The sequence below is a fragment of the Leptidea sinapis genome, chromosome 10 (genome assembly GCF_905404315.1).
Source record: "Leptidea sinapis chromosome 10, ilLepSina1.1, whole genome shotgun sequence".
NCBI classification, from domain to species: Eukaryota; Metazoa; Arthropoda; class Insecta; order Lepidoptera; family Pieridae; genus Leptidea; species Leptidea sinapis.
In genome coordinates, this window is record NC_066274.1 from 3,451,003 (window position 1) to 3,470,387 (window position 19,385).

The 19,385-nt window shown below is 36.4% G+C and overlaps 2 protein-coding genes across 4 annotated transcripts in view; both read right to left on the reverse strand.

The window, feature by feature from the left end:
• The window catches only part of LOC126966491 (long-chain-fatty-acid--CoA ligase ACSBG2-like), a 70,111-nt gene that overhangs the window by 9,456 nt on the left and 41,270 nt on the right, over positions 1–19,385 (reverse strand). For all 3 annotated transcript variants that reach the window (XM_050810590.1, XM_050810591.1, XM_050810592.1), the window contains exons 3-7: positions 17,173–17,374; positions 12,902–13,036; positions 12,611–12,812; positions 9,087–9,188; positions 8,593–8,742 (exon numbers count right to left, since the gene is read on the reverse strand). In XM_050810590.1, the coding sequence (XP_050666547.1) occupies positions 8,593–8,742; positions 9,087–9,188; positions 12,611–12,812; positions 12,902–13,036; positions 17,173–17,374 (791 nt within the window). The remainder of the gene's footprint in view (positions 1–8,592; positions 8,743–9,086; positions 9,189–12,610; positions 12,813–12,901; positions 13,037–17,172; positions 17,375–19,385) is intronic.
• Positions 342–1,843, reverse strand: LOC126966520 (sorting nexin-33-like). Its single transcript, XM_050810642.1, has one exon. The coding sequence runs from the start codon at positions 1,826–1,828 to the stop codon at positions 632–634; it is 1,197 nt and encodes a 398-aa protein (XP_050666599.1). The 5' UTR covers positions 1,829–1,843; the 3' UTR covers positions 342–631.

The following is a 19,385-nucleotide window of genomic DNA, read 5'->3' on the forward strand; positions in this document are numbered from 1 at the left end:
AGTAATCCGAACATCCTGTCGGTACTATTGGACTTAATGTCTATATTTATATCCCCCAATAAGGCAATATTTCGAAACGTATCTAAGCTGGAGACTACAGTTGTAAGAGAATTTATGAAGTTGTCTATATTGGAATATGATGGGGAGCGATAGATACCGATAAACGCAAGATCTTTTCCAATTGTACATATTATGCGCATTTAACGTACATCACTACGCCATCGTTCTGCAGTTTGTTATTGTGGGTACAATATGAAGCATAACCATCTAGTAGGGGTAATTGATGAGTATTTTTAAGCCAGCACCCACTTAGAATAAGAATATCAATGTCAGAACAATCTGAATATTACAGTTTATAACATAAAACAAACATAAAAAATAATTAATATTTAGCAATAATTACAACATAAAAAATAATTAATTTGTTGGAAAAGCATAGCTTTGTATTTACACTGTTAGTAAAAAATTGTGAAATCATAGCAGATACTCAGTCAAGTTTCATCACATGTATAAGTTTAACAATCCTCTGAATACCGATACATAAAAAATATTTTCCAATATCATAATATAAAATATTAGTTCTTTCATATGTAGTATTATATCGCACAATTATTTACTGGAAGTTTCTAGCCTAGTCGTCATATTGATGAAGATTTGTTTCAAGTTTTTCAACAATTTTTTTGTAAAAAGTAATTTGCTGTCTCAAAAACTTTTGCATTGTAGCTTTTAGGTCGACAGTCCTCTCTGACTTAAAATGATTAATTTCGGCAAGAAGGGCATAAGGAATCACATCCGTCCTCCGCATCACTTCATTTAATTGTGCAACTTCCATTTTGTGCTCAGCCGTGAGCCTTTCACACTCTTTCTTCTTCTGTACGGCACCTTTATGGTTTGCAAGAACGTCTGGGAAGGAACCTACAATGCCTTTGTACAAATGAAATTTGTCTCCTAGAGGTTCCCAGTCATACTTCGGTTGTTCTTCATACATTCTACCAATTTCTATATAAACTCCACCTGTCATTTTTATCGCAGATGTTAACTTAGAAGTAGATATAACAGTTCCCTCGTCAAGGCTGAGAGCATTACCTAAACTGTAAAATGCTTCACCGACCTTTTGACAATCAGTTTTATATGGACCTTGGAACCTCTTGGTTTGCATAAGACACATATTAGTTACGGATTTAACAGACGAGTCCATGCTACCCATGAATGTATGGCATTGGTCTGTAATATTATCTACTTGTGATTGCAATAATGCTTTCTCAGGTACAACTAAAGATACACAGTAGTTTAATCCTAAAAGATTGTCTCGTTCGGCCTGTCTCTTTCCCGCTTTCCATCTTTTTTCATCAGTGCAAGTGAGGAAATGTTGCCACACCTCGGATTTAGATAGAACAGGGTGTTTACACATCCAATCAACAAACTCTTGCAACTGAACTCGCCTTCGTTCAATTAGCTGTTCGTCATAGCGTCCAGATATTTGTTTGTCTGGCAATGGAGGTATTGGTATCAGAGTAAACTTTTCATATAATCTCTCATGTAGCCAATCAAAATGTTTATATCTTCTAGATACTTGAATATTATTAAAAGATGGTGTGAGTTGGTATGCTATAAAACTTTTGATGCCCTTGAATTTTGAGTTAGAGTCCAACCTGCTAAGAAAAACTATCAGCTGATCAAAGTTTTTATTTATACTCTTGATATTTATATGAAGGCTTTTAATACATCTAGCTGGGTTACCTATTATTTGTAAGAATTGATCGTGTGAACACTGAAAACTGTTTGCGACACTAAAAGCATCTAGTTCGTTTGTGATAAGTTCAAGCATTGCAAAGATTACTTAACAAATTATAGCACGGAGAAGGACGGCTAGTGTAAAGGGTATTTTTAAATATATCAATTTTGAAATAAATAGGTTTATGTTCATCAATTATCTTAAATAAGAGATCATCTGATTTCATTAATAAGTTATTAATGCTAAAATAATTATCATAAAGTAGGTAATTTGAATTTGTGTATGCTATGATACTATTTTTAGAAACGTGATAAGTGTGCGTTGCTATTGTTAAAAAAATAGAGTTATAAAGAGATATTTGGTGAGGTTATGATATTCGTGTAAGGCGTGTGTTTTACATAGTTTGTTGGTAATAAAATAATAGATTTTTCTTAACATAGTAGTACCTGATAACAGCAACGTTCGTACGGGATCAATACTTAGTCATAGTTTTTGATCAAGTTGCCTACGGGAGGCACTGCTCAGATTTTATCAGGATTTGTCTGAGCCCTTGATCCTTACGAAGAAAGACCTTGGAGTTCGAAGTCCAGCAAAATTTATACCCGTTGTCTCTGGCGTGCGTCCGAGCTTTGTCGAATAGCTTTTTTATCGAAGTGGGCAGATGGTCATCGACGAAGATGGGTTTCTTCTCACCAGACAGTCCAATGTGTTGTGTATGTAATTTTTCTGCCGGCTTGCGCGATTTATTGAAGTTGCGAATAGAGGCGAGGAGATCGTATTTATCCTGTACTTTATTGAAGTCTACTATTATGTTCCTCATAGAACCAGGTTTTGCACTACTACGGTAAACGTCAGGAAGGCCCGCTAGCTGCAGTTTAGTGTTCACTGTTTTTGTTATATTGGAAACAATCATGGTTAGATCTTCTTTAGATTCATCATTCTTTTCAGGGACACTGCGAATTTCTACAGTCGAAGAACGCGTCATCCGCTGCATCTCTTGAATTTTTGAATCTAATATCAATATACTGCTTCTGTTTGCCTTATTTTCTTTTTCCAGTGTTATCACTTTTAAACGCAATTCTTCCTATTGTTTATGAATAAATTCTAGGGATCGCTCAATGTCTTGGTTAGATTTTTGTATAGTATTACATTGAGATTTGACTTATATTATATATATATATATATATTACTCTATATCAGAAACAAGCTTCTTTAGAATTGAGTCTTGGGCATTTTTCCATGTTGCAAGAGCAGAGTTTTGTTCAGTTTTCCAGGAGCAGAGCATATTTTTAATTTCGTCCCTTAACTATGTGGTTTTAATAACACACGAGTTGATGGCTGTCTTATTCTCGCAATCCCTGACCAATTGAATGGTTAAAGAGCAAAACCGGCAGATCACCAATTATGTATTCTAGTAGATAGTTTAATAATAATAAGGATTATTGGGTTTATAATTAAACATTAAAAAAACAGAAAAAGAAAACCAAAAAAAGAAGATTAATGTGGATTTGAACTGTAATCATTTCGCTATCAGTCCGCAATGATATTACGAAGCTACGAAGTGTTTGTTGAGTAGCCTGAAATTAGTTAACTTAAACAGTTTGAGCAATTCTAGAATAATTGTTTATGCACTCCTTATTTTACAAGTACTCTACACAGAAGAGGAATATATATTTTTGTTGTTACTCACTTATTCACAATAAAGTTTCACAGTAAAGTTTTAAGCACTGTGAGGGACGGCTTCGTGTGTTCATGTAAACTGACGAGTGATTATTCAACTATCTATATTTTCAATTATTATTCTTGTTCTAGTTGTTGTGGTGTAGCTCTTGCAGTCATATATGGAACGTGATAGTGCTATAAAGTTTTATAGTGGTTTGTGCCAGATCCACTGAAAATATTGGTGCAATACCAATTTATCTTCAAGCAAGGACACTAATCAAGGTATTTAACACTGAGGTAACTTTAATTTCGTAACAGATATAATAAAAAACTTAATTTTAACGGATACTATGTTCACACTACGAAAAAATGGAGGAAATCAAAAGAGATGACAGCAATACTCCATGTGTGGCCGGACCTGCGGTTTGTAGAGCGCTAGAATGTGGGCCGGCTTGAAGTATTGCCGTGCTCTATTGATGACGCCCAGCTTCTTCGAAGCCAATTTGGCTTTGCCCTCCAGATGACACCGCGGGATGGTTGGCGGTGTTTTTCCGTTGTCGTCAAGAGTCGAGTTGGAGGCAAAAAGAGCACAAAGGAGATCAGCTTTCTCTTTTGCCGTATGGGCCAGGCTGTCATTTCTCATGTGCAACGGCGGCAGGGACGGCTGGTTGAAGTTACCAAGAACAGCTTTCGACAACGACCAGAACTTGCGTGGTCGGGTAGCTGGAAACCTGCTCGCCGATATTGACGACGTGCTTCGATTTCGCACGGGTGATTTTCTGCTTAAAAAACTAGAGGCACGGTTATATTTCCTCTTAAGAACTTTGCAGTTCGGATCTTTTGTGCCCAGCGCCGCAACCCAAGTTCGATACGCCTGTTTTTTACAGTCAGATGCTGCTTTAACTGACGCATCGAACCAGGGCTGTGATCTGCCACCGGTCGGTACTACAGAGCTTAGTATAAAAATATCCATGCCCTGTAGTATCACATCGGCTACTGCTACGGCGCAGGCACTAGGATCATCAGAAGGGAAACAATCCTTGCCCCAAGGGTAGGATGCAAAAAAATATTAAAGAATAGGGAGTCCCAGGCGTAAAAAGTTACGCCCCGGGGAGATAATCTGATTTCATTATTACTGGGCAAAATTCTTTATTCTTCTCCTGAATGTAACAAATAATTAAATAAATTAAATCATAATATGATTTAAATATAAACAAAATAAACCAGCTGCGTCTGTTGAGCCCGGTCTCTTCAAACTCAGACACTTCAGACTCAACACAGAGTGACAGACTCAGGTTTAGTGATTTCTAAATCACTTTTAATATGATATTTTAACTTATAGAGCTCCACACCTTGATATCAAGTATTATTCAAGTTCATTAAGATGATATTATTTTATTAGAATAAATAATAGTATCATTTCTTTAGTAATAGGAATGACGAAGTTTAGCCAAGGTTGGTTCAGGTGGTAAGTCCTTGTGAGTGGGGAAGTGCTCGAATAGTCAGTGCACTCTTATAAAAAATGGGTTGCCATTGGTAAGTTAGCGTCGGAATAAGTCAAAATAACAATGTATGCTTCGTTCTTGCGGTTAATTTCGATCCAAATAAGTATTATAAGTACTTATTGTCATTATACAAATATTCATGATACATTATTAGGAACCTATATCACACGGGTTTTAGATTACAAATATCATGTCGTAAATAACTGTATTATTTATTTATCTATTGATTATCGAATCATTCATAAATTATTTAATGTTCGCTTTGTAGGAGGAAATGGCGCATTACCACATTATACCACATTATACGAGTAACATTGACTATTGTTATGAGAAATGTATCGAAATTAGTACCTAAATGTTATCTATCAAATACTTATCAAAACAAGCATAAATAGCTTAACAAACGACATCGCTTCATTGAATTCTAAATTTATATATGTATGGTGAGAGATATACAATATACATAAGTATCTGTTTTGCAACATTTTTCTGAAATGTCATGAAATTCAACAAGAACGCGTGGCAGCCCCGTGGCGTCTTCTTCCGAAGCAGTATTTTATATTTTGTTTTGTGCACTGATCTCTACTCTATGTTTTATGTCAAGTGTGTGGTAGAAGTTATTATAACTACGATGCTGTGGCCTCGCAGATCTTTGTAAAGTTGTTTGAGAAATAGTAGGCCTTAAGGATTATTCACCTGAATTTGTCGTTTAAAAAAATCCTAGTTCATTTTTAACTACTGTACTATTTCGTGAAAGAACTAAGGGACGGGCTTAAATTAATTTGTTAATAAGTTTACCGCTATTCAAAAATACAAGTTGAATAGTGGTTTAATATTAACACAATGGATTAAATTTTGGCTTGCTTTTTTCTTGCTACTCCGGTTGCAGCACTAATTCCATTTATTGGTTGGTGTGTGAGACGGCCCCGACTTTACCATCTTCACCAATGTTGCTCCACGATAAGCTGACACCTCACCCGGTCCCAGAACCCATCTGAACCATAAAGTCCCCACATTTAGCATCCCTCCGGTGTCCTCTGTACCAGCTGGACCTTCCACGCTACCATTTTCCTGGTGGTGCGGATGTCCATGGGAGGTTTTCCCCTTCCAAGAGGAGAGATAATAAGAATAAAAAAAAAACTATTGGAATGACTGAGCCATAACGAGATGAAGTGGCAAGACAACTCATTGCCATTCCTTTAAATCAACATTTACAGTTTCTTCTTCTTCAAATTATTTTAATTATAATAGATTATAATAAGATAGATAGATAGATCTAAAGTTATGTTACAATACACTATATACAGGCTATGCAAGTCTTCCTCGGAAAAACGTCGACCAGTGCCGGAAGAATATTGTAATTCCTATCGAGTCCTCTCTTAAGAAGGCAGCGGAATGGGATAAAAAACACCTTGATAAATAATAAATAAACCCAGAGGGGTTTACGTTCCGTAAAATTATTTATTGTATTACTACTCTTTGACAACACGTCTTTTCCAAGTCTCAAAGTCTCGTTTGACAGTTACGCCTGTGAATATATACCTAATATATAATGAATGGCTGGCTGATGCTGGTGAAGAAACGAAACAAAGTTTTTATAGTGAAGCTGCTTCCTTACGGTAAAATTACTACTTTTTTCTGCATATCTATGATATGCTGCAAATCAGCAGTATTCATTAATATGCAGACGACAGCACCGGGCATGCTTCCTACACCGGAACATCTCTCTGGATAGCGGAGACGAGAACTGGAATAAACTTGTGTCTGAAATCGAGACTATGCCATGGAAATTCAAATTCAAATATTTTTATTCAAAATAGGATGTGAAATCACTTATTGAAAGTCAAAAAACTACCACCCATTCCAAAATGAATGCCTCAGGCCTGAGAAGAATGGGCGCAACAAACTCAGCGGGCTTTTTTTTTTCATCAAAAATATGTTTTACAATTAAAGTAACATTTACAAAGTAACATTGTACAATTAAACTTATTATTTAATAGCCTGAGGGCGGTCGCTCCATTAACAATCTGTGGTATCATTAAGAAGGTCATTTATGTTATAGTAACCTTTACCACACAAACGTTTTTTAACAATTCTTTTGAATAACGTAATACTTTTGTTTTGAACATTCTCTAGGATCCTGTTGTAAAAAGCCCCACAAAAGACTTGTTAACTCGACTTAGTCGAGTAGTAGGCATTATAACCTTATGTCTGTTCCTGGTGTTAACATTATGGTTACGACAGTTTCTGGCAAATTCACTTATGTGCCTATGAACATACATTACATTATCAAGAATATATTGAGAAACAACAGTCAAGATGTTAATTTCTTTGAATTTTGCTCTCAATGATTCCTTAGGACCTAGGTTATAAATAGCGCGAATAGCCCTCTTCTGCAGCACAAATATTGTATTAATATCGGCAGCGCTGCTCCACAGCAATATAAAAGATAAGAATGTATCGGAATGGTGCCCACAAAATTGAGCACAATTCAGACCTAAGTAGTGCTATAGTATAATAATTGGAGAGTCTGGCACGGAGAATGGCAAGGGGTGGTAGATGGACGGATAGAAGTCAGAAGAAGAAGATATGAGTAAGAGAGCTGATAGAGACTGGTAAGCGTAAGCCTTTCCGCGGCACGGTCGTGGTGAATGCTATCAAGTATTTATGAATGTCCAAGGCGAAAAGCGCCTTAAGCAAGGAGTTTTACCACCGGTACTTCTTGCCATTTCTGTCTATGTGCCTTCAACTTCGCCTCAGCAATAAAGTTTTTGAGGAACCTGGAGGCGTGATTGAGGTGTTTTATAATTTGACTGCTGCTTTCATCCTTAGATACCACTGAACAACCTGATAGCTCCAGCTTTCGACGAACAGCAATTTCTTCAGCATTGCCTCGAAAGTGGGTTGGCCGGGCGTCCAGCATTATACAAGTCCTAATTGTGTACGTCCAGGGCTCGGTACTCCAGGACTGCGTAGCCTGATATCATCCTGGAGTAGTCTTTTTTAATCCGTGTTGTCTTTTGGTATCACTCTTCCGGCCCAAATTCGGTAACGCAAATAGCACTACTATTTATATATATATATATATATATAGCTAGAACTCTGTGAACAGATCGATCAATTTGCACTGCGTACAAAGTCGCGTCATTGTGTGCCTACTACTGTAACTGTACTTAACACGGGGAGTATTCCACAAGAATTTTCGATGTTTCCACGAAACTCGCGGTTTTCAAGAAACTTTATCCCACGTACAACAAGACTATGGAATTAACTTCGGGACCTTCAAAAAAAACGGGGACATGTTACTTACAGGCCCCGCGACGATCATTGTGAGTTGTCTGCAAAATGGAACCAGTCAAAATTCGAAAACCGGGTTCGAATAAAATAAATCAATCCCTATATCTATATATTATAATAAAAATCGTTGTTGGAGGCTCAATCACGCCTACACCACTGATAGTATCGCCATGAAACTACACCATTCGATGCGAAATTGATCCTAGATGGTTTATGGCTATGTATTTTTCGAATTTCAACGTTCCTTCATTATTTTATTTCGTTTTAAAATTCGCACACGGGAGAGAACGGAGAACGGCTTGTTATACATATAATGATATATGTACGAAGTAAATTGTACCTTTCTTAGTCAGTAAGTAGTGATAAGTAATAATAATTAACTGAGAGCTTTACCTGTGCAGCCACGTGGCTCAGCGGCAGGTAGGTGACCAGGGCCTCGGCGCCGGGCGTGATATGGCCCACGCGCAGCGCCGTGGAGTACGCGTCCCACGTGAGGTTGTCGTGTGTCAGCATCACAGCTTTTGGTTGGCCCACCGTACCGGACTGAAAGTCAATTAAAATAAGATTTGATGGACTCTGCATTAATATACTGCAGCAGTAAGCAGCATTATATTGAATGAATTTCTGTTACCTCACTCTCAGATGAGAGACCTTCCTCGTCGTTTGTTCAGGAACAATCAAGAAATGCGCTCTTTTTTTGCTGAAATCTGCAGTTATCTTTGACGTGTAGACTACAGACTGACGTAAACTGGTCGTCTGTTAATACAGAGCTAATGCTCGAGGGGTTTCCTTCATTTAAGCTCTCGGTGTTACTTTGACGATACAGCGGAGATTGATTTTATTATTGATGGCACACAAGGAATCAAACAAGCTTTGCTTGAACTTACTGTATAAACAAGCGTGCAGCATTCGTTGATGCATATTGTCTTCAGGATGTGATCCAGGTGAGTGTCAGACTCCTTTGCCCCAATGTCCATCATCTGTTGCCACTGTGATCGATAATAATTACATGTTATTATGTATCGTAATATTGTGCAAACAAAAGTAAAGGATACGTGTTTGTTGCAATATGGATTTCGAATATAATTTTTAAGTGAGTTGGAAAGATGTGTAATTTTAAATAAATCTTAATATAATTTTCTGTTCATATCAAACGCTGTATTCAAAATGCCCTTATTAAAATGCTTTCAGAAATACACACATCAAAAAAGTCTAAGCAACATGCGTGATGTTACAAATTTACCATTTATATTAATTAATTTCTAAGTCTTTATTCACTCAAAGTGGATAGGTATGTAAACTTTTTTGTTATTGATGACATACCGGCTGGTTGTAAAAAAAAATTCGATTGTTTTGTTTTTATCATAAAATTAAATGAAAGGGAATTTGTCTGAATTTAAGTGCGTTTTTATTGCTACGTTCAGTCTTGATTTTATAATTTTACCTACGATTTATATAAAGTCAGCGACAAAATTGAATTGTTAGATTCTTTACGTCATGGGACGACGTCATTTGACGGCAAATGAAATGCAAAGAGCTGTAGGGGTGTTGCAAGCGGGAAGTAGTCAATCTCATGTATCTCGGCATTTTGGTATTCATAGAAGTATTATTTGTCGTCTTTGGCAGCGCTACAATAATACAAGGTAACCCGCTGAACATTATTCAGGTCGTAAAAGGAGTACAACCACTCGGCAAGACCGGTACATACAACTGACTGCAAGACACCAGCCGATGTTAACCGCTCGAGAGATAAGTTTGAGGCTACAAAATTCAAGTGGTGTTGATGTAAGTCCCCAAACTGTGCGAAATCGACTGCAAGAGTACGGCCTACGAGCTCGACGCCGAATTAGGTGCCCACTGATACGCCACGGGAATCGCGCTAGTCGAAATGAATGGTGTAGAGAACGCAAAACATGGACCCAGGAACAATAGGATAAAATTATGTTTTCCGATGAGTCGCGATTTGTGTTTCGGCCTGATACAAGAACGGTGCGAGAGTACCGTCGGCCTGGAAATACTGAAAGGCTCAGGTGCGTTCAGGAAGTTCATCCATACAGCGGCTCATCAGTTATGGTATGGGCGGGTATTATGAAGAACAGGCCAACTGAGCTAGTTTTTGTAAATGGAAATATGAATTCTGAAAATTACTTTATTTATACTTACTTAATTTATGTTGAGGATATTCTCAGACCTTATTTCCATCCATTCGCACAAACCTTTGGCTCCGATTTTACGTTAATACATGACAATGCGCGTTCACATACAGCTCGGCGAACCATAACTGGTAAGTATTAACATACTTGGCAACGGTATTGCCCTGGCCTGCACAATTGCCAGACCTCAACCCCATTGAACACGCATTGGACATCCTCCAGAGACGTGTTTTGAAGGACTTGGACGGAGTGACAACAACCCAACAGCTGAAGGATTTGCTACAATTCCATTGGGAGCAAATACTCCAAGATGACATAAACAGCCTCATTAATTCAATGAATAATCGTTGCCGACAAGTTCTGAATAGCATAGGGGGCCATACTTTGTATGAAATTACCCTATTCTTTCACAATAAATTCATTTTCTTTATAAATTTCATTTTGTTAAAAAAATTTTTAGTTGCTTATGTACCTTAGTTTCTGCAGTATATTCTAAAATTGTTAATTTCTGTTATTAGAAGAACTTATAAAGACAACAGCTGTAATTTTTACATCATAGGACCTTTTGGTGTGTGTAGTTTGTTTAGAATATCTGTTGCTATAATGTGTTGAAAATTATAAATTAATTTATAGATAAATTACACTATAAAACAGATGACATAACATGATGTTTGATCCACTCCGATAGTCTGGCTCGCTTTCTTCTGGGAGAACTTCTCAGAATTAGATGTCATTTGGTTGTTATCTATTTTATCTCCTCTAAAAGGCTCAAAAGTGTGAATGTTCGACATGAATAATATATATTTTTTTAATTTCATTATTCTATGATAATATTTTTCTTAATGCATCTTAAATTATCTATTAATTTCGACTACGTGTCTTATAAATTTCTGACAAAAATTTAACAGGATCCTACCAGCATCCAGGGCATACAGTAACAAGGCTGAGAACAGCGCTATAAGACTCCACAGTTCGGCTGCATATTTTCTGGTTGCCGCAGCTACCGCACCTCATGAATCACCTTTAACGTTTTAAACGTTAAAAGAAAAAACTTCTCAAACGATCAAATACCCGATACTAAAAACGCCTTTCCTGCTCCACCAGCCATCTATCCATCGAATAATGTGCCCTGAACACTGCCACTTCAGTTTCGCAAGTCAATTGCATTTGGCAATGTCGGTGACTTTACTTCTCCTACTGATCTCCTCATTTCAGATTCGATCCCGCTGGGAAACTCGAGCATAGCTCTCTCTATTGCCCTCTGAGCGACCATGAGCCCATGAGCTTTCTTATAAGGCCCATAGTAAGCGACCACGTCTGCTTACCGTAAGTCATCACTAGAAACACACACTGGTTGAAAACCTTCGTCTTCAGACACTGTGGTATTTGAAACGAGAAGATTTTATGGAGCTTCCCGAATGCTGCCCGAGAATCCGAGTTGGATTCGACGAGTGACCTCTTTCGCGAAATTGAACCTGCCAATTGTTATGGGAGTAAGTGCGACATGGATATTTAGAAAGAAAAAAAGAAAAAAGTTTTTTTGTCCATGGTCATTCTGAGACCTACTCCTTGGGAAGCTTGATGAGCTTTCTCATCAGGAACAAAGTTAGCGACCACGTCTGCGTACTGCAAGTCATCATTGGCAACTCACACTGGTTGAAAACCTTCGTTTAAATCGAAATACCACAGTTTTGATTCAATTGATCCAACCAATTTGGATTCGACCAGTGACCTCTTTCGCGAAATTGTACCCGCCTAACTAGATTGTTTGTCCGAGGCAGACGAACTCGTCAACAATTTCGAGAGTACAGACCCCAATTGTAACCGGGGGAAAATTTATACACATGGCTATATATTATACATGGCCGTTTTTGTAGAACAGCACTACTATACCTCGGTGCCATACTTGCGGCTTTTTGCCCTCGATGATGACGGAATTGAATAGCTTCTGGAGGATCTTAAGTACAGGAGTACCACCAGCTCTCAGACGCTCGGCTGTAATTCCATCATCACCCGGCGCCTTGTTGTTTTTACGCTGTTTTAGGACCGGTTCTTTTTGAACGGCTGGTCCTGAAGAACTTGGACTGCTACCGTGCCCACCACGAGCGGTGCCACCGGGGACTGGGGGCCGGGGTCTTTCAGTGTCTGCCATGTTTTAATTTTGAAGGTTTTGCCATACTCGCCACGCTTGGCAGGCTGGTTGTCAAAGAGTTGTCAAACACAAATATAAATTTATGTATAGATGTAGAAGAACTTACACTGTAAACTCCAGGTACTGAGGTATCCACGTCTCCTTCCCATTGTATAATAGCCTTTAAATCACTCAAGCGACTCCTGATCGATAGTATTTTGTCCAATTGTTTTTTATCCTGCACAACACAAATGTTAGCGCGCGACGTTGCCAAGCAATGGAAGCACGCCTCCGCCGAGTTAGTTGTGTATATCCCCGCGGCGTACCCACTAAACATACACAACAGTTTTAAGGATATTTTTAGTATTTGGGATGAAAGTCATTTGAAAGGAAAAGTTATCCCAATAATGTTACTCACCCCGCGTGGATTGCGGCCAAATCAGAAACATACCACTCCACCGAGTTAAATCCCAGGATACACACGGAGTGGTATCGTTCGAGACCTAACTTTATGAACGCCTTGGCGACGGTGCGAACTTGATCTTTGTATTGCCTGGAATAATATCATACTTTATTACATGCAAACAAGCTACGGTTAACTTATTGTTTCCGTGATTTTTGCAACTTCTAAATGAATAATAATTAGAATCAGTATACACGACAATGATGTATCGAAGCGATGTTACCGCGCAGTCCGTTTGTTTTGTTTATCGGTTATCCATTGTGTGTCCATATATTCACAATATCTGCGTGGATCATCAGTTACACAAGAAATATGTTATCCGTGATCTGAGACGATGAGGCGCTTGCGCTTCCTGACTCATTAATTATATAAAAAAAAAACGTTGTGAAGAGAAAAAAAGTGTTTTGTTAGGATTCATTCTCTCCGGATTTTAAGGACTTTTTGGCTTTGTTGAGTTTATTGGCATAAGTATAAATAGATTTGTACTTATTATTAAGTCTATGGTAGGTCGTTATAATCTTCACTTTTATTCCAAAGGAAACTTCATTTTAAAAGCACTGGATAAACTCTTTCAACTCAAGTTGTCTGGCTATCCAAACATTATAAATACCCCCCATATTGGCTAATAGAATTAGTTCTGCAGCATATGCGGTAAAAATTTGCTTCCAAGTTCGATGAACTAAGGATGGAGATGGCAGCGCGTGATGCCGCATACTCACCCTGTAGCATGTTATAGTTTTATTTATAGAATTACACGTTTTAGTTTTAATATAAGTATTCCTAATATTATTAAAAATTTATATTTATACTGTGTACAAATCAGATACTGTAATGATAAGAAGTTCAGCGAATTAGATGGCACCTAGTACGGTCTCCTCAGCAATCTCTGTATCACAATGGCAGAGGTCCTAACACTCACTGATATAACTTGATTATGTCATCAGAAGTAGTAGACTTGGCCTTGGACATCGACCATTTGTCAATATCCAAGGCCGTTATTATTGAGAATGCAGAGGAGTGTAACCGGTATATCACACAAAGCATTGACGACTCACTGACTATAATTACACAAAATATTAGAAGCATATATAAGAACATTGATGAACTAAATGTTTTGTTATCAAGAATTAAATTAAATTTTGATATCATAATACTTACAGAGTGTTGGCTTTGTAGTGATAGGACTAACCCAGTGCTTTCTGGATACAGATCTTATAAGACCTCACGACTACTAAACTAAAATGATGGACTAGTGACTTACGTTAAGACTGAATTGTCTTTTTCGGTAAGTGAACCGCATCTCCTTGAGGCGAACTGTCTGATTCTCACAAATGAAGATACATGCATAATCTGTATCTATAGATATGAAATATATAAAAATTGTAAATATGCTATTTGCAAACCAATTACACATATTTGCAATACTTGTTTCATGACAGGAGTTTTCCCCACTGCATTGAAAAAATCTATCATATGTCCCATTTATAAAGGTGGAGAGAGAAATAGTGCTTCGAACTATCGTCCAATCTCCTTGCTACCTGCACTATCCAAGATCATAGAAAAAATCATAAATAAAAAGCTGATGATATACCTAGAGAGTAAAAACTTACTATCGAATAATCAGTTTGGTTTCAGACCCAAAAAATCAACTGTTGCCGCTGTAACAAAAATTACTTATGAGTTAGTCAATAAACTGGATTCATCGACACTGTCTCTTTCCCAACCTTTTACACAAACTAGAGCAAATCGGTATAAGGGGTCTTCAGCTAAAACTTTTTGAGAGCTACCTTACTAAACGCAAACAGACAGTTAGAATTGACAATTATCTAAGTGACGAGGTCACTGTTGACTGTGGAGTTCCACAAGGAAGCATACTCGGGCCAACGCTATTCACTATATACATTAACGAGCTTTGTAACATGCAACTACCTAACACTGTCATTTCAACATATGCCGACGACACTGCATTAATATTTTCAGGAAGTTCATGGGCAGACGTTAAGAAAATAGCAGAAAAAGGACTGTGCAGAGTAGCTAAATGGCTGAAACTTAATATACTGACCCTAAATATAAACAAGACGAAGTACGTCCCCTTTTCAATTTCAAGCAGAATCAGTCCCGATGAGAATTATGAGATTAAAATACATTCCTGTAACCATTTTCCAAATCGATCTGTCTCTTGCAATTGTCCAAATCTTGAAAAAGCTGACCATATCAAGTACTTAGAAGTCTATCTAGATAGACACCTGAGATGGGACATACATATCTATAATCAGACAAGTAGAATTCGGAAACTAATACACATTTTTAAAAGCTTACGACTTGTTGCTGATCCGGAACTTCTTAAAAAGATTTATGTATCTCTGGTCCAATCGCTATTAATTTATTGCCTCCCGGTATCGGGAGGAGCCCCTAGATCATACCTAATAAGTATAGAACGGGCCCAAAGATGCATACTTAAAGTAATGCTTTTTAAACGATTTAGACATCCTAGAAAGCAGCTTTACCGTGACAACGGACTTATGAGCGTGAGACAGCTGTATATTTTACATGTGCTTTTATATAAACTTAATCAACTCCCGTATAACACAATACGTGAACAAATAAACCAAAAAAGGCTGCGACATAATGTCTGTCAAATTCCATCAAATAGAACAAAATTTACTTATAAACAAATCCCTTTTTTATCAAGTTTTCTATATAATAAAATAAATAAAGATCTGAATATATTTGAAATGACTAGAAATAAACTGAAAAATGAAGTTCAAAACTGGTTTCTTACAAAAGACTACAGAGAAACTGAAGAATTGCTAGAAATTATAACGTAACACTTTTAAAAACATTACAGGACTCTCCTTAGTAAGAAAATCTCCTTTAGGATGAATAAATAAAATCCACTTAAAAAAAAATGAAAAAAAAAATAAAAAAAAATATTATAATTTAAAACTAATAACTGCATCTTGTCGCTTCTAGCAGCTGCTAATAATGTGTCGATTCATGTCGGTATCAACACACTTATTGTTTTATTGACGGTACATCTAATTTTGATACAACAGTGAAGTAAAGATTATTTTGCGCAATGAATACCATTTTTATTAGAAACTGTGCTAATAATGTAGTGTGTTTAATTATTAATTGGTAGACATCCTGTTAATTAATTAAGTGTAACAAAACAAAGGTGTGAATCAGGTTAGCTACCTTATTAACTACTCAACTGCCGAAATGGTCTGGGTATGTACCGAAAATAATTTTACTTTACTTATATATCACATTACACGTATTATTTACATTACTTGAGCTGACCTAAAAAAAAAAAGTAATAATTTAATTAGTATACGATATTAATAATTAATACTTTTATTTCAAAACGCATACCGATACATTTAAACTTTGTTAATTTAAATCAACAAAGGTAATAATTTAGATACCTACCGTAAAGGCAGATAATCACATATTCCTTTAGAATATATTATATCTATCTTTATTCCACACCTATAATAAAATATACAATAATAAGCCTTCACTAGTATTTAGATAATTATCTGATGGTATAATTACCTACCTACATATTTACTCATTACTACTCATACCTTTAAATCATATTTTACCTACTTACATTGAATACTATATTATTTTATTTATTTGTTTTTCGTTCTCTAAATTTTTAAACTACTACTCATATTGTGCATTATAATAGTCAAACCCACACATTCTTGAACTATGCAATAACGGACCGATACACGGGGAGTACTAATATCCTAGACACAGGGAAACTTAGTTAGGAGTTAGAGCTCAGCCATGTACTAGAAGATTGTTGTCATAATGTAAACTACATACCTACTCTCCAGCATAATAGATATTTTGTGGAAAAAGGCACAAGCTTTTATGTCTCTTTTACATAAACCTACTATCTGTATGTACCTAGTTTATTTAAGAAGTACTAGCAGTAACACCTACTTGTCTAGATTCATTTACCAAACTTAAGTACCTATGTAAACTTCATCTTAATGTATGTACCTAATGGTTGTGATGTAAAATGTTGTGTAGTAGGTATTATCAGTATGTAACTTTGTAGTAACTTGTACATGGCTTTCTGTATAATACGTTTATTTTGAGACAAAATATAATATTTGTATTTTATTTAAAAAAAAAACAACTGCCATAAATAGTTTTCAGGTGTTTAAATCAGGAATGTCAGTTTAAAAAATATATAAATGTTGATTTGCCTGTATGTGATGCTTTCCCATTTTCCATTTCGTTTTGTGTACAGCGCGGGTACGTCCGGGTACCGCGCCACCGTGCGGCTGAGCAACCCGGGCACAGATATAGGTGGTTCTGCAGACGTCCCTCTTGAACCAATTCTTAATTTTACACGACCTCCTGGTTGCCAATTTATGAAGTCATCCGCCGGTAAAACTTGATCTGGTCCTGTCGGTAAAGAGAGTATCTTTGTAAATGCTCATTGCAATCGATTACTCCAATAAAGTTATTTATTTTCTCAAAATTGATTTATTTAAAATTCTTTGAAGAATGGTACTACCACTCTGGGAGATTCTCCCAGTATTGGTTAAGTCTCAGATTATTCTTAATATGTCACTGCTATTATGTTTAAAATTTTAAAACGTGCAAGTGGTATAAATAGGATATAAAATGAAAATAATAATCAGCTCAATAAAATTGCGGAATTCTGGGAACATTAGTAAATAAGAATAAAAGAGAATATCATTACTGTGTTTCGGTCTGAAGGGCCCCGGCTGTAGCTAGTGAAATTACTGGGCAAATGAGACTGAACATCTTATGTCTCAAGGTGACGAGCGCAACTGTAGTGCCGCTTAGAATTTTTGGGTTTTTCAAGAATCATGAACGGCACTGCATTGTAATGAGCAGGGCGTATCAATTACCATCAGCTGAACGTCCTACTCGTGTCGTCCCTTTTTTATATGATGATAATCATACAAAAAAAAATCAAGATTGACTTGACCTACAAAAAGTGTAAAAGGCATTTATTATTCTCAAAATTGATTCCTTTAGAATTCTTTTAAGTGTTTATATCATTGAAAGTGTATTCTTGTGTTTTTTCTAATGAATAATATTAATATAACTCTTAAACATTCTTTAGTAAAATCTCACTTGTTAAAATAATTAATTAATTATAATTCTAAAGAGTTTTTATTCTAGGTGGAGAATGAAATGCCAACTTTGATGAAAAGATGAGGTTTTATCGTCAGCATTTCCGAGAAAAAAAATAGCGAAATAATATAACAATGCTCTTAGCACTTCAGCAATACGTAAGTGCTTAGTTGGTAACACGGCTTTAATTAATGTATATAATTATAATATATTTATGTTTCTGTTAATTATTCCTAAAGTTATATATTATTAAGTTTTACTTCAATCGCGCGTAAAGATTACACGCACACACTTTTTTTTATGGAACAGGAGGACACCGCCGCCCACTTTCTCTTGCAACACCAGATGAATCATACGAGCGTTGCCGGCCTTAAATTTGACGGTTGAGTATTTTTACATAGATATAATTTAAATAATTTGTGAAACGATAAAGCTATAAATATTGATTTATAATGAATGGTAATGAGTTTATTGCCACTTCCTTTCATTACATAATTTGTATCTTTAATATTAATTAGTCTTTAAAATATTTTACGTTTTTTGTTCTCACATTATTTTTAATTATACAACATAGCTCTACATACCAGTAGGAAGGCTTTTCTGTGCATAATGTTCCTTTTATATTGTTTATTTTTGTATCGTTTAGAATAGCTTGTTGATGCAAAATAAATGAATAAAACATCAACCTTTTTCAAAGTGTCACTTCTTTGACCCGAATAAATAGAGTAATTATTGATTTGAACTGATTAAAGAATATAATATAACGTATAAAGAAGTATGGAAAATAGATGCTCCTGGTCCACCTAATAATAATTCATCATATTAGAATTGCCAAATATTCAAGTTCATCTAATCATTGACCTAGTGAAACAATTCTACAGCACGTTCAAATTTGCTAGTCAGGAAACATGGAACGCAACCTATCTGCTTTCCATGTTTGCATCCTACCCTTGGGACAATGTTTATTTTCCATTAGATGATCCCAGTGTCTGTACCCTTGCATTGTTGCCGATGTGATACTACACTTCGATTCGTTAGTTACAGCAGCAGATGACTGCAAACACTCGTATCGAACATGCGTTGCGGCGCTGGTCACAAGGGATTCGAACTGCAAAGTTCTAAAGAGGAAATACAACCGTGTCTCCAGATTCTTCAGTCTAACGTCTTCAAAATCGACGAGCAGCTGGATCACTTGGCGTTGCATAGAGATGTCGCTTCATTGTGTGTATTCTAGCGCATTTCTGCAACCAAATTCCATCTTCGCACGACACCACAAATAAGGATATTATCCTCACTATCTGGACGTCTG

Excerpts from the sequence above, each read along its gene's own strand:
- LOC126966520 (XM_050810642.1), bottom strand. The coding sequence starts at position 1,828 with ATGCTTGAACTTATCACAAACGAACTAGATGCTTTTAGTGTCGCAAAC.